This window comes from Pithys albifrons, chromosome 5, assembly GCF_047495875.1.
Source record: "Pithys albifrons albifrons isolate INPA30051 chromosome 5, PitAlb_v1, whole genome shotgun sequence".
In the NCBI taxonomy this organism is placed as follows: domain Eukaryota; kingdom Metazoa; phylum Chordata; class Aves; order Passeriformes; family Thamnophilidae; genus Pithys; species Pithys albifrons.
Genome location: NC_092462.1, coordinates 29,955,593 through 29,969,972, shown reverse-complemented (window position 1 = coordinate 29,969,972; position 14,380 = coordinate 29,955,593). Strand labels below are relative to the sequence as shown.

Here is a 14,380-nt window from a genome sequence, read left to right as displayed (position 1 = left end):
TCCACTGCCCCGCCTCTTTCCTTTCCTCCCTTCTAATGTACAGTTCAGAACAGACAGAGAGGGATTTTCAGCCTGTTGGGAGCATGAGTGATACTCCCGCCTTGGGGATGGAAGTAACTGACTTCAAAGAAGATTTAACATGATCATGGAACTTATGCATAAGGATTTTAATGTGTATTTTATAGATTTCTGTAGAGTTATAGAAGTTGAATAAGTTTTCCTAAGTCTCTTACATTTTAGGTGGCATTTGGAGGTTGCTGAATGTTTTTTCACACATTCCTGAAATTCTTTTAAACAAACATTACCAAGGACACTCTGTTTTGAAAAACACCTGCAAGAACTCCAACTGAGACAATAAGATAGCTTTGTAGTCAAAAGAGGAGAGTAGCTCAGAGTCCTTGAAGGGGCTCCACGTGGCAGTTCTGAGGAGTTCTCAGGGTGGGCACCAGGAGAAAATGGTGCCACAGGTTGGCTGTAGTCATCAAATAATGTTAATTACTGAAAGTTACAAAAACTGCAACATTTGGCTGACACGCGTGCATGTACCTTTATTGTGCACCTGGAAGCTTCTCATAAAGGAACTACTTTGTCTATCTCCACTAATACTGTTTTGAAAGCCTTTTGCAGGTTTAGGCATCAGAACCACAGGCATAAAAGAACCTCTTCCAGTCTATTTCCTGCACCTGGGCAGTACCTGAGAAGTTTTTCATCCTTGGCAAGAGATTGTGCCGTTGATTACTGATTATTTCAGCATTAGTATGGTATCATATACTTACCTGTACTGAGGAGTACTCTTACTTTTTTCAGACCTCCAGCTTCGTATGGTTATGTTGAATTCTAGACTGATCTTGTGGCTTGCTCCCTTTCCATCTAAGCAAAGTAACTTCTGAATTTGCATGTGCATGTGTTCTGTCCTCTTATATAGGTCACTGTAGAAGATGTTGCATTTTCAGCTTTGTTTTTCATCAATAGTATTTGCACTTGGCCATGCCACTTCTTTCTGAAAACTGAATGTTTCATTTGAGTATAAAGCTAATTTTGTTCACAGGCTGGCTATCAAATCACTCAGCAAAGAGTTCCTATTGCAGTGAATGGAAGTCTGTCATACAGTCTATGCATAAACAACAAAATGAGCCAGATGGTGACAAAAACTGTGAGGATTAAACAAATTCAGTTGGAGCAAGACAGTGGAAAAAGTCTCCATGATGACACAAGGAGCCAGACTCTTGTGGACTTGAACAGGGCGGGTAAGCTTAGATTATTTTCCTATTTTTCTCTTTCTTTTGGTGTAAGATGAGTCGTTAAAGGTAAATGGGTGACAGCAAACAGTCAGAAAATAAAAACAGCTGTATGTCTCTCTCTTTGCAAGTAAAAATTCATCAAAATTATCATTACACTGGCAGCAGACGAATACTTGATTTTTTTAATGGCCAGTGGACCTTTCCCATTGCTGTTGGTTGATGGCAATTGGCAATAGCAAGTTAGAAAGAAGTCTGTTGGCTCCAGTTTGCTCACAACTGTATGTGGCACTCACATAGAGCCTCTCAGCTATTTAAACTCTTGTGCTGTATGTCTTGTTAAAAAAGTAAAATATCACAGACCTAGTGAATCAAGTTTGTGTATAGAAGGAGCAGGTGTTGGAATTGTCAGTGCATGAGGCAGACTTTTCTTTTAATTACTAGCTTTGAAAAAATGTAGATCTCTTTTAACTCAGAAATTGTAAATGGAGAGATCCAGATTAGCACACAACATGGGCAGCAACCTGACTAGCCAAGCCTAACTGGGACACAGTGCTCTGGTGTCCCTTGAAGTTCAGGGCTGTGGCTGCTCATATGCTTTGAAAGCTACGTCCTGAAGCTAAAAATTAGACTACATCTGTTTACAGTTCTGTCGGTCCCAAAGTTAGTTTAAGAGAAAGACATTTATATTTGGAATCCAATTGACTTTAAATGAGAGTTCTTGAAAAAGGCAGAAGCAGAATGGTCTGATCTGCATATTGTCAAGGGGTGGAGGGTTGTCTGCAGTTTGTCTGTTACTTTAAGAAAATAGGAAAAGTTTTTATAGCAATCTGCAGCTAGGCCCATAGTGACAGTTACTAAATAATACATGGGGGTCTGTGGTTGGTTGGTTGTTTGTTTTGAAAAAAGCCCAAGTTCTCTCATGTGTTTAGCCAGTTGCAGTCTAATATGCCAAGATCAAAAGCTGTTGAAAATCTCCCATCTCTTTCCCCGATAGGAGTTGGTCTTATGGAGGTTGTCATGGAGCCTGATATGTGCTGTGGGGAGGAAGCAGCTGCAGCAGTCAGAGAGCTTCAGCTCATTCTTCAAACACTTGGGAGCAGCCAGGCAGTCATGGCAGGTACTGAAGGGGGAAAAGCATATTCCCTTGTCACCAGCAATTCTCTGCATTTGCAGGAGTTTTGCAGCTTCTAGTTATTTTGTTCTGTGGTTGCTTGTAATGCATAGCCTTTGGTAGCTGCTTTCACAATCCTCGGAGTCTGTCCTAATGCCTGCCATGCTTCAGGTCTCCTTATAGCCGTGCCTTTGTCTGCAGAGCTTTGCTGTGCTGGATGTTTTATTTCCTCACACAGTAATTTTACAGGATAAACCTAGGCAGGAAGAAATGTCTCTAGGGTTTTTGTGGTGCTGGTCCCTGTCTCTTTCCATCTTGCTTGCCACAGCACTGCAGCATAGAAAATCTGTAGTAGGGATTAATTATAGAGTATGGAAGTTGAGGGACAGAGTAGTGAGGGCATGGGTCATTTTCTAAGTTGTGTGTTGGGTCTCAGGGAGTCATGAAATTGGTGTAGGAAGTAAAACTTGGGCTGGTGTCCTGGATGAGATGGAGTAAACAACAGCATGTCGCAAACATGGGTGCTGGGATTCATTTTAGCCAAGATCACCTGTCTTTCTGAGACTGCTTCCTCTTGTAGAAACCCCTGCTTCTGGCACCAGCTCTTTCTGACACTTTAAGGCCCCAGCTTTCACAACAGAAGCATAGCCTGCGTTCAGCCTCCTGGCTGGTGATTCTGTCTCATGTGTTTCTATTAATTGGAAAATTCAGGTCATGCCATTTTTCCTTAGTCCTACTGTTACTAAAATTTACAATCAGCCCCCAGTTACAGCTCACATACAGCAGGCTTCTGCTTAAGAGTCTGAAAGAATGGTTTCAGGCATTCATCCCCTCTACACACACACATAATTATCAGCTGCTTATTAGTGTTCACAATGTAAGCTGTATTTTTGCCTGTGATAGTTGGCCTCACTGTCTGGCAAAAAATTCAGTCCATTATACCGAGTGGATGTTTCCTAGAGAATTGAGTCAGAGCGGTCCATGTATCACCCAATAAATGGCATCCAATAAATGTTGACTAGTGATGCAAATTTAATTTAAAGCAGGGGGAAATAGTAGTTGTTAGACATTGTTTCTCTGAATCTTTTCTCGCAGTGGTGTCCCACGTGTCAAATGAGGCACAGTTGTCAATATTTAGCAGCCAGTTTGCATGCTTCTTCAAGGGCTTCTGTGGGTGTACATATATACAAATATAGCTACTGAATTTGGCCCTAAGATTGCCATTGGAATTACATTACAATATCTTTTGTCACAAGGAGATTTGACTTTATAGGAGTATTGGAAATATTTTTCTTCCAGGATAGATGGCTTTAAAAGTATTTGGATTTGTTTTTCAAGGTGAAGGTTTTAGGGGATTTCTGCTGTGGTTTTCCCTCATCATAATTACATTCTTTCAAATAAAGGCTTTGCATCCTCATAATTTACGTTCATTCTGCTTGCATGTACAGTGAAGACAAGTGTCCAGTTTTATGAGGTGTCATTTCATTAACAACAAACAGATGAAAAGATGATTTCATTGCAAAGTGAAAGGAAAGTAAGCTGGGTTTAAAGGAAAAAATGCTTTTTTAAGAACGTTTGCAGCCTGGCTCTCCTTTTGCTTATGCCTGATTAACTTTATTTTTTGGTCACATTGACACCTACATAAAAGTAGAAACAGGTCATGTCTCAAAGTGAAGCAAAGGCAGGACAAGACTATTCCTCTTTTGGAACAAGCACTCGTTTCCCCCCAGAGAGGGAGCACATGCAAAACTCTTCTCTTGAAAGAGATGTTGGATTATTTCAACACCTTTGTCCTTCATTTGCATGTTTGGCAAGACTCTGTGAAGACAGAGGAAATTAGTGTGCTGTCGTCCAGCCTGCTTTTACAAATTGTACCGAAGCCTCTCTGCTCAATTTCAATCTATTGACTGCAGTGGGTTCTGAAGCTGTAGCCATCTTCACAGGTTTTACTGAGCTGTTTTCCATTCTCTTTAATAATGCTACTCTATCTAGACAGTAGGCGCTCATTTCTTTTTAGTTGTATTTGAAATAAAAAATAAATTAAAAAAAAACACAGGCTACAGGTGTTCACTGTGTAATTTGGGAAAAATACTGTTTCTTAACATTCCAAGGATGTAACACAACCTCTACTGTTTGTTTATTCCCAGCAGTTGGTAACTGTGGCAAGCTTTTTCTTCTCAGAAGGGATGTCTTGAGAGGGACAATACTTAGAAAGATAAAATTATGAGTTTCTTGTGGTTGAGTCACTAGAGATCTCTAAGGACATTAGTCCATTTTGGACTCAAAGTCCAGGATGCTTTTATATAAAACTTTGTATTCAGTTTCAGCTTTTGGCAGCCAGGGATATTTTTTTGGGGTAGAATAGCAGTTTTTTGAAGGAGAGGAGGAAAATCACAAAAAAAAAATCCCCTGTTTCATATGTTTTGTCCTTGAGCTGTAAATTTCCAAGAACACCTTAGTAAATCTGTTCAACATAACCTTAAGTTCTTGTGTTCCATGCTAGAATAGTATCTATCCATCAAACTGTAATTTCGAAAAGGTATTTTTGTGCTGCTTTGAGAGGAATGGAAGCTCACAATCCACCACTTTGCTAGTCTAATTCTGCCCTTTATTTAAGAGCTGTGAATCAGAAGCTCTTTTCACTGCTTGGCTTAGAGGATCTGTACTGCACTGCACCAGGCGGTTTTCTGAGAGGAATTATGAGCAATGATTTAAAAAAATAAAAAAAACACCCAAGCATTATTGTCAGAAATATTTTGAATGATTCAGGGCAGTGCCTTGAGGTGGAATAAATAGCAGAATGCTTGATGAAGTGGTTGTTACTCCTTTCTGAACACAGAGAAATCTGCAATTAATGCTCTGCACATACCATGCAGTTTATTAATGCATGCCAGGGTTCTTAACTCTAGCGTGCAGGGCAGACTGTTCTGTTGATAAAATTTTCTTTTACAGAGGGTCAGCTGAGAGTGGATGCCAATGTTTCTGTGCATCACTCTGGAGAGCCGTATGGAGTGAGGACTGAATTGAAGAATATCAATAGCCTACGATTTCTGGCAAAAGCAGTAGGTAAATGGTGGTTGCTTCATTACAAGAGCATTGTAGATATTGTATTTGGTCTGAGACAAAATATGTCAGGCTCCTGAATGCGGGAATTTGCCATAAATGCCCTGACTGGCTTCACCTGGGTGTCTCTTCCATGCCCGTGGGTACCAGAGTCTCATTTAAGCTCAGGCTGGGGCCTTCAGTCTTTGCCTGAGCTGCTACGTCATAGGTTTACCAGTGTTCAGTCCTGTCCTCTAAAGGACCTTGGACCTGTTCTGTAGTCCTGTTCCCAGACCCATCTCAGGACTTAACTCCTGCTGCTACTGATTAAACTTCTTGAATGGACCCTGGACTCAGCTCATCCCCTCATCTTGGCTGAGACTGTCAGTGGACCTTAGTTAGTAGCACGTGTCCCTGGCCACACTGTTCACATTGGTGGGGCTGAGGGCACTGCCTGGGCTCTGGTCACCCTTGGCTCCTGGCTTATCCCTCTTTATAGAGCAGCCCCACTCTTGCTGTCCCCTGACAGAATAAATCTTAGTTTGGTGTACTCTGGGAATAGCAGCCATATTAATCTGCAGGTTTTTTCAGAGGGAAAATTTCTGCCTTCCAGAAGAATGAAGCGGATGGGTCAGTGCCTACCATGTTTAGTACCAAATGTGGTAGCAGTGGTTTGTGTCCTCCAGTGGAGATGATTGCTTTCCACTGAGTGTGGTCTGCGGTGTGTGGGAAGTTCAGATGCAGCTTGCTATGAGCGAGAAAAGCTGGTTGTTACATCTCCAAAAGAAAACTGAACTGGGTGACTGCAAGGTCACTAGAAATGTATGGCTTGGCTGCAAGGCCTGGGAGAAAATGGCTTCCATTCAATGGAAATTAAAAAAGATGAGGAAAACACGCAAAGAAAGAAACAGTACAGGAGAGACAGTGACTGATAATACTGCCTATCACTGCTGGTGTTGATTTCATTAAAGATAAAACAATAAACTATTGCATGATTGCATAGCAGTGAAAAATGAAATAGTGGAGTGAATGAAAGCAAACAGTGTAGTTTAACAAGTGTACTCTTTTTTCATTTGTCAGACTATGAAATACAGAGGCAAATTGAAGAACTTGAAAATGGAGGAATAATTCTGAATGAAACAAGAGTCTTTGATTCCAAGCTTGGGTGAGTTTTTATTTTGGAGGAACATGGGAATATCCACTTCAGAGTGCCACAGGTACTTAGTGACATAATCAGGAGAGTAATACAGTATTGCTCAGCTTTTGTCTTCTCAAGCTAATGTTGGCAAGCACAGTCTCTTCGCAGGTAAGTAATTGAACACTGAGGCTTTTTCACAACAAACCGTGTGCTGCATCAAGTAGTATTGGTGTGGAAATGACTGCCCTCTTACTTGCACACATTCTTTGAAGTGGTTTTAAGAGGCTTTCCTGATCTTCATGAGGCAGTTTTTTGGTTTGTGTTTTTGCCATAAAACTAATTCTGTGATGTACCTCTTACCACATCTTGTTTTGCTTTTATTTTAGGTGCACAGTACCACTGAGAGACAAAGAAGGAAAACAGGATTATCGGTATTTCTTTTAATAAAGTCAGCATTTCATGAACTGAGAATTTATTAAATTTCTTAGGTGTTGTCATTGTAATAAGGATGTAAAGTTAGTCAGTATAATGAGTATGTCTTGGAAGTTTGCATTCTACTGGAAGGGGCAGAGACCTATCCAAATCAGTGCCAGCTGGAGCAGTCCAGATCTAGAACTGCGTATCTCATCTTTTCTAAAACCCTTAGGCCTTTCCCAAAAATTAAGTTGGAGTACTTGAGTCAAAGTCGGCAAGTTGAAGTTTACTTTGTGGACAGTACAAATGTATTCCTAAGCATGTCTTACGTAAAACATAAGAATATTCTGAGTTCAGCATTGCTCCTGCTTTAAGTAAGTACAGAGGGAAATGGGTTTCAGATAGCAGGCACTGCCTCTCCATGCTTAGATTCTGTGATCATAGATCCCTGTTTGGAAATCATAACTGCTATTGAAAGGTGTCAGCATTCACAAGCAGGTTTCTACCTTGAAGATCTTTGTAGAGCTAATGAAGATGTTACCTTGCTAAGTACTTTGCCTTCCACCAGTGTGAGATAACAGCCATGGGGGCACAAACAGTCACTCAAGAAGGATTTAGCTGTAGGGCGAGGGGAAAGGAGTCTGCTGGGAACAAGTGCTGAGGCAATACTGCAAGGCAGCAGCACACCTGCTTAGGGTCATCCTGGTGTTCACCCTCCTAGTAGTTCCCTAGCTTTGCATCCCAGAGATAGTCTTCATTACTCCCAGAGTTCACTTCCCAGGTGGGGTGTTGTTCTGCAGGCAAACTGTCAGAGCCTCTTAGCTTTGGCATCTTTGTGTTCCTGTTAGATCTGCATATATTCTACCACCGATCTTGCTACAGCAGAGCGGTGACTTTGAAAACATCCCACAAACTTTAAATTTAAATATGCTATTTAAATTGTGTTTTTGTAGCAATGCAAGAGTGACCATTTTGTGAATTCCATGTTATGGCAGGGGCTGGCATGAGACTTATTTAAGAAGACTAATTTGAATAAAGGCAAAAGAAAATTCATTAAAACCTAGGAAAAACTGATAAGTAAGGTATTTCAAATAAAGACCATAAAGCTTATTACTAGTACTAAGATGATGATGAGTATTAAACTCTAAATTGTGTTTTTCAGGGAGTTTTTATAACTTACTGCTGCACTTCATACGTTAGACTTGAAATCTATGTTTAGGCAGATTTGAAATATAAAATATTATAGTAATGTAGAGGCTGCCCAATGCCCTGTATTCTGATGGGTTTGAACCCCTCATTTGATCATGTAAGAGTGAAGTTGCTGCTTCAATCACAGTTATCTGAGTAGTTTGAATTGGTCTTCTCTTTATGGGAGCCTTTTGTTCTGTGATGCCACTCTGCTGAGCACAGTAACTTTGCTTTTAGCACAGCATGGGATTTCATCAAGAGTTCTGAAGTCTGTCTGGAAAAGGTTACAACCTGCCCAGATGACTCCTTGCAGTTGGCTCTCAACCTGAGTTCCTCCCTGCCAGTACGCTCCTGTTTTTGTCCAGGTTCACAATTCATCCTTGATGCCAAAAGGAGTGGCTTGTTTCCATATCTATTACTAGTGGTGTTATGGGGGGAGGAGTATTATTTTGGATGCAGAAGAGTTTTAATTACCTCTTTTCTATTATGAACTATTTGACAATTGGTGGCAAATCCTTGAAGAAAGAAAATAGACACTTTGCAGCAGTTCGGGGCCTGGTCTTTTTCTACTTCCCAGTGATATACCAAGTCATGAATTTTTAATATTTTGTTTCGTTGAAAGAATGGTACAACTTTCAGGAAAGTATAAATTAGTGATATAAGTTTTAGTCTGTGTTGTTTAGCTTCTGAGTGAAAATAATTATAAAGGAATTTTTCTTCATTTTCACTAGGTTCATGCCAGAGCCAAACCTTCCTCCATTGATTTTGTATGATGCAAAATCTTTGCCAGCTAATATGAACCATCAGCAAGTGATAAATATTGATTGGATTCATGAGAGACTTCCTGACCTTCCCAGTGTGAAGAGAGAAAAGCTTGTTGAACAGTATGGGATTCTTCCTGAACACAGCTTTACCTTAATGGTAGGCCTATTGATCAAGTGCTAAAATAAGGCTAGAAACTTCAAAGTTCTTGAAAAGATTTACAAATGTTGTACTAACCAGCTGTCAGTCCTCGTGGGCATTTTTATTTGGAAGTACATCCACTGCATACTTTGTACCAAGGAGCCATATACATAGAATGGTGGAGAAAACAAATGAGGCACTGTGCACCTAGAAGTGTTTCTCACGCCAAGTACGGTCAAATAACTATTACTTAATATTGATCTTGTCTCTCTACACATCAATGCACCCATGACTGACTGCAACAAATGTACAACTTCTGGTTACAGACCCTTGTCTGCAAGTGCCTACTCTTTGTCTTTGGGCCTGGTACAAGGCTGAGCACATTGACTGTGTTTAACAAATCTGAATCAAAATCCAGAGTCTAAATCTTTCAGCTTCCTGTGCTCATTGATCTACCTTCCAGATTATTTGGGAAAAAATATCCCAGATTTACTCATTGAGAAATACACCAAATGGTTGCACAACATCATTGACCTCACAGTGCAGTTTACCAGGGGTAGGTTCAGAAGAGACGATGAGAAAGAAAAGGATGTGACAGCAAAATCTCATGACTTCCAAAATTATTCTAAAGGGCTTTAGGCTTCTTAAATACAAACTGTGTCATCTCTCTTTGGCAGTGGTAACTCTGGTGAGGGGGAGTTAGTATACCCACCCAAGATTAGACATTTCACATAGCCAGCTAAGCTAGAAGAGTGTCCTGCTTTGGTTACCTCTGTGATAGGTGGAGACAGAAGGAAAAAGACACTTTCAGAGTGACATTCAGAGCAGAACTGTAAGTACTTTAAATTGTCTCTGGAGGAGTTCCTTTTCTTTGACTACAATTGGAGGGAGAGCAGTGCACGTAACTACCTCATATCCCTTCTTTGTGTGTCTGTAATTTAATACTTGTACAGAAGCTGATTCTACAGAAAGAAAGTGATTCTTTGTTCTGAAGAAAGCTGTTAGGAAAACTGCTTTTGTGGTGCTCTGCCATTTAGTGAGTTGCAGATGTTTCACTGTTTGGTGGGCAGGTGAGTCATGAGTCTTACCAAACTCATGAGACTGCAGTGATAGTATCAAGACATACCAGTAGTTCTTACCTTTCTGTTTCATTGTATAGGCTGCAAAATGTGATTTTACTGCCAGTATTCATGTTCATTTATGCATTTTTTTCACATCAACATATTTCTCACATATTAAAGTAAACATAGGAGTAGAAAGGGTAGATAGGTCCTGCACCCTTTTATTTCTGATTTCTTCTTCTTCCCCTCCACGGTGAGTTGACCTATGCCAGCTGTGAAGTACCACAACTGCTTGCTTGTTTTCCCTAACAGTGGGACAGGGAAGAGAGTAGCAAAACCAAAAGTGAGAAGACGCATGGTTTGAGGTAAAGACCTTAGGTGAAGGAACATCTAAGGGAAAAACCCAGAAGTGATACAAATACAGTCAATCACCACATCCCACAGATAGACCCAGGCACAGCCAGTCTGCAGCCAATAACACTGACTGCCTCCCCCAGAATCCCCTTCCCTCAGTTTTCCTTGTTCAGCAGGGAATAAAACCTCGGTCATTCTGGGTTAGTTGTCTGGGCTGTGTCCCCACCTAACTTTGTGCCCATCCTTGGCCTGTGCACTCGGGGGGACAAAGTGGAAGGAGAAAGTACTGCTCAGCAGTAGCCAAAACACTGGTATGTTGTCAGCACCACATTAGTCACAAATCCAAAATGCAGCACCCTCTTCAGAAAATAAACTCCATCCCAGTTGGATCCAGTATAGCCACTCCTTTCATTTTGCATCAACTCACATTTTGTTTGTTTCAATTTGCTAGTATGGATGGCTTCTGCTGTGTGACTTCTGTCATCTCTGTCAACAAGCCTTATATATTTGTCTCATCCTGCCCTTTCGGCTATTCTCTGAAATCCATTATTGCCTTTGCTTTTTTCCTTCTACCTTTTTCTCCATTTTGCAATGTGTAAGATAATTAATGAGCTCCAAGCTGAAATTTGGGATTCAGCTCGTAATGAGATAATGCATCCATTTGAATGTATGAAGTGAACATGTTCTTCATTGCGGGTCTCCTTTTACTGAGCATTGGAGTGTCAGCATGTATACTCCCATAAAAGTTGCTTGCCTGTTCACTGGGAGACTAGTTAACCTGAATTCCTCGGAAAGCTGTGTGTGCGTTGCTGCATTCAGCTTGCAGCACAAGTTGCAGAAGATTGCTGATAGGGCCAGATGCACAAATCTAATGAGCATCCATTCAGGTTAGGGTGCCCAGGAGTGCTCATTAAATAAATGGCTGTTGTAGAGGGATGGCTCTAAAATGCAAACTCTGTTCTGCACCCACTTCTTACAGAAAGCATTATGCGCCAAAGTTACAGGAAAACAGCACCATGCTCCAGCATGCAGGTGAGCTTCCAGGCTTGCTTCCTGAGCTTTGTTCTCATCCACAGTAGTTGCCTGTACACACTGTGGTGTTGAGAAACTGAGGCTCCTCCACCTAATTACAAGATACACTGAAATGGAAGGAGTAACCTATTAGTATCTTTATATCTGAAGTGTCTTTAGTGTATACTGCTAAATTCTTGACAGTTTTATATAAATTGCAAGAATAAATGATGTTTCTGATTTTCTTTCATGCAACACTATTCTTATTCACAAGCATACAATTCTTTGAGCCATGTACACTCCATGGTATTTGCAAACTCAATTTCTGCGTGCAGTTTCTACTTTGCTGAGTAAAGTGGTAAGCTGGCAAATACATCAGTCAAGAAGGATCTCTGACAACTTTGCCTCTTATGGTATTATAATATTTTTGTCTTGCTTCCTATTGAGTGAAAAAAATAGATATATTGGCATAGACATTAATGTATTAATGTCATGTTTTGTTTTCAAAATGCATGCTGGGGGCAAGGGAAGTTCAAACTGATTATAGATCAGTTGTCACAGTACAGCGTGATACAAAACAATGTGATCCCTTCCTTTCTCATGCGAATTCCAAATCTTCCTGAGCATTTGCTGTTTCTCTGCTTACTCACATAAAAGTGACAGTTCTGCTTGGGCTAATTGCACTGTTGGACAATTACACTGGTGACTCCTTCAAACAGTCAGAAGTGGGATGCTATAGAAGTTGGGTTTGATCATTTTGTTTTATGGCATGTCATTCTCATATACATTGGTGTGCAAGTGAAATTATGCTCATTTTTAGAATTTAAATCATTTTGTAAGAAGCTTTAGGAAGAAGTTTGAACTTTCTTTAACTGTTCTGCTTGTCTGCTAGATGTTCTGGGTTGTTTTCTTTCCCATGACAATCTTGCACATTTTTGCAGCAGTTGTTACCTCACAATTGGTTATTGTAGAATCTGTGATGATAAAAATGGGAATAACAAAGCAGCAAATGACATTTTATTTGTGAACAGTGAAGTAGTTTTCTTCTTCAGTTCTTTGGGAAACATTACTGATCTTTAAAAGCATAAGTTTGCATTACACTCCCAATGTCCCCAAAGATTGTACCCATGGTATTCTGTAAAATATTGTTTTAGCTGTTTAAAAGTTATCTGAAATCACTCCACCACTAGATTTTTTGACACCTCAGTGCTATGAAATGATCATTTTAAACCATGTTTAAGAAGAAAATTTGCATCTGATTGAAATACTGGTATGTTAGATTTCATGCCAGTGAGACTTTATTGAATAAGTTTCTTGGTATCTACGGGGAGCACTGAGTGGGCCTGAATCAGAAACATGGTGGTGCTATTCCAGATTTCTGGTTTTCTTTCTATGAAGACTAGAATAGAGCATTCAGAATTAAGAGAGAACAGAAAGTTAACATTCCTGTAATCCAGCATGATAGAGCATGCAGTGGATTTAGCCCACATATAGTGCAAGGGACAGATATTGGTAGTTGGTGTGAATTTGGCATGAAGAAAGTTGACCAAAATATAAAACAAATAGAGGTTAAGTTCACATAGTACAGTATCTAGAAATTTAGGCTAATGAAGTTATGCTTACATTTTTTCTAATGTGACAAGAAAATAAGGAACATGTTTCATTTCTGTCAGTCACTCTGATGTTTTGACATTGTGCCTTATTCATTTTAGTCTAACATTGCTGGGTTTTCCTACTCTTTGGCTACAGAAAATGACAGTCACTTTAGAAAAACCTAAAATGAAATGCAAGGGAATTTGGGAAAATATGTCTGGTTTTGTGTGTGCAAGTAGTGAGTCTGGGGTTCCTAGACCTGGTAGCATATGTCAGTCTGTCTCCCGGAATTTTCCTGGGCTTTCCTGTGCTCACTGCCTGGAAATGAGCTGATTAAAATGCGAGGGCTGTGTGTTTGTTCTCGATTTCCAAAGGTCTGGCAGCCGGGTGAGAGCTGTAACTCCAGCCAGGCTGCAGGTATCCAGAAATCTGAATGTGCCCATGTATAGGGAGGGATAGATTCTGTAGCCTGTCTGTGATGGAAGTGTTGGACACGCTGCGCCTGAGCTCTGCAGCTGCATTCAGACGTGTGGCAGACATTGTTTGCCTGTGCATAATAGAGCTGCTCTGCCTGCAGTGTTTGTAAAACCTTCTGCAGCATGTGTAAAGAAACCAGCATTCACATGTGCCAACTTTTTCCTACCTAAATTGGACAGGTGTTTTTGTGTAGGGGAACCCACTGTTTAAATAATCAGTGCTATTGAATCCTGAGGTGAATTAGAAAGAGTACAGTACTTGGCAATGCATCATTCTAGGAATTCCACTTAACACACACACAGTTTTTAATCAAGTTTACTGTACTTTGGTAATCATGTCATTCCTTTACTGTTGTTTTTCTTAAGCCAGTTTGTTCCTCTAGTCTATTTAGCCTTAGTTTTGCATAATTTGATTACAGAGTAACTGCTAGTTAAATTAGTAAGAACACTGGAGAAGAGAATTATGTCTCTGTATATTATATAGATAACTAGTGGGAGTAACAAGGTTTACCTCAGTTCACAGAAGACCTCAGTGGTTTCCTAGGCTGAGAACTTGGTTTCTTTGCTCATGGTCTCAAGGTAAAGGGGATGGGTCTGATCTTTTTCACATGAGTTTTACATCACATCAGACATTAATCTAAGCACATTTTGTTCTGTTTCACAGAACAGAGAGCAGTAATTTGCAGTCTTCTCAAAAGCTATACATCATTACCAATGAAAAATGTGGTATCCAGAGCTGTTGGAAGTTTGTGTTTTGAAAGTTTGGAGAAGGAAAGTCCAAAATTCTATATTGCTATGGCAATAAATGGCCTTTAAAAACAAGGGCATATGAGACTGTTTGATGGGAT

At 40.2% G+C, this 14,380-nt stretch overlaps 1 protein-coding gene across 2 annotated transcripts in view; it reads left to right on the top strand.

Moving 5' to 3' along the window:
* Positions 1-14,380, top strand: part of GATB (glutamyl-tRNA amidotransferase subunit B) — a 42,937-nt gene that overhangs the window by 18,531 nt on the left and 10,026 nt on the right. For both annotated transcript variants that reach the window (XM_071556096.1, XM_071556095.1), the window contains exons 4-9: positions 1,049-1,247; positions 2,236-2,358; positions 5,305-5,418; positions 6,475-6,559; positions 6,919-6,963; positions 8,866-9,055. In XM_071556096.1, the coding sequence (XP_071412197.1) occupies positions 1,049-1,247; positions 2,236-2,358; positions 5,305-5,418; positions 6,475-6,559; positions 6,919-6,963; positions 8,866-9,055 (756 nt within the window). The remainder of the gene's footprint in view (positions 1-1,048; positions 1,248-2,235; positions 2,359-5,304; positions 5,419-6,474; positions 6,560-6,918; positions 6,964-8,865; positions 9,056-14,380) is intronic.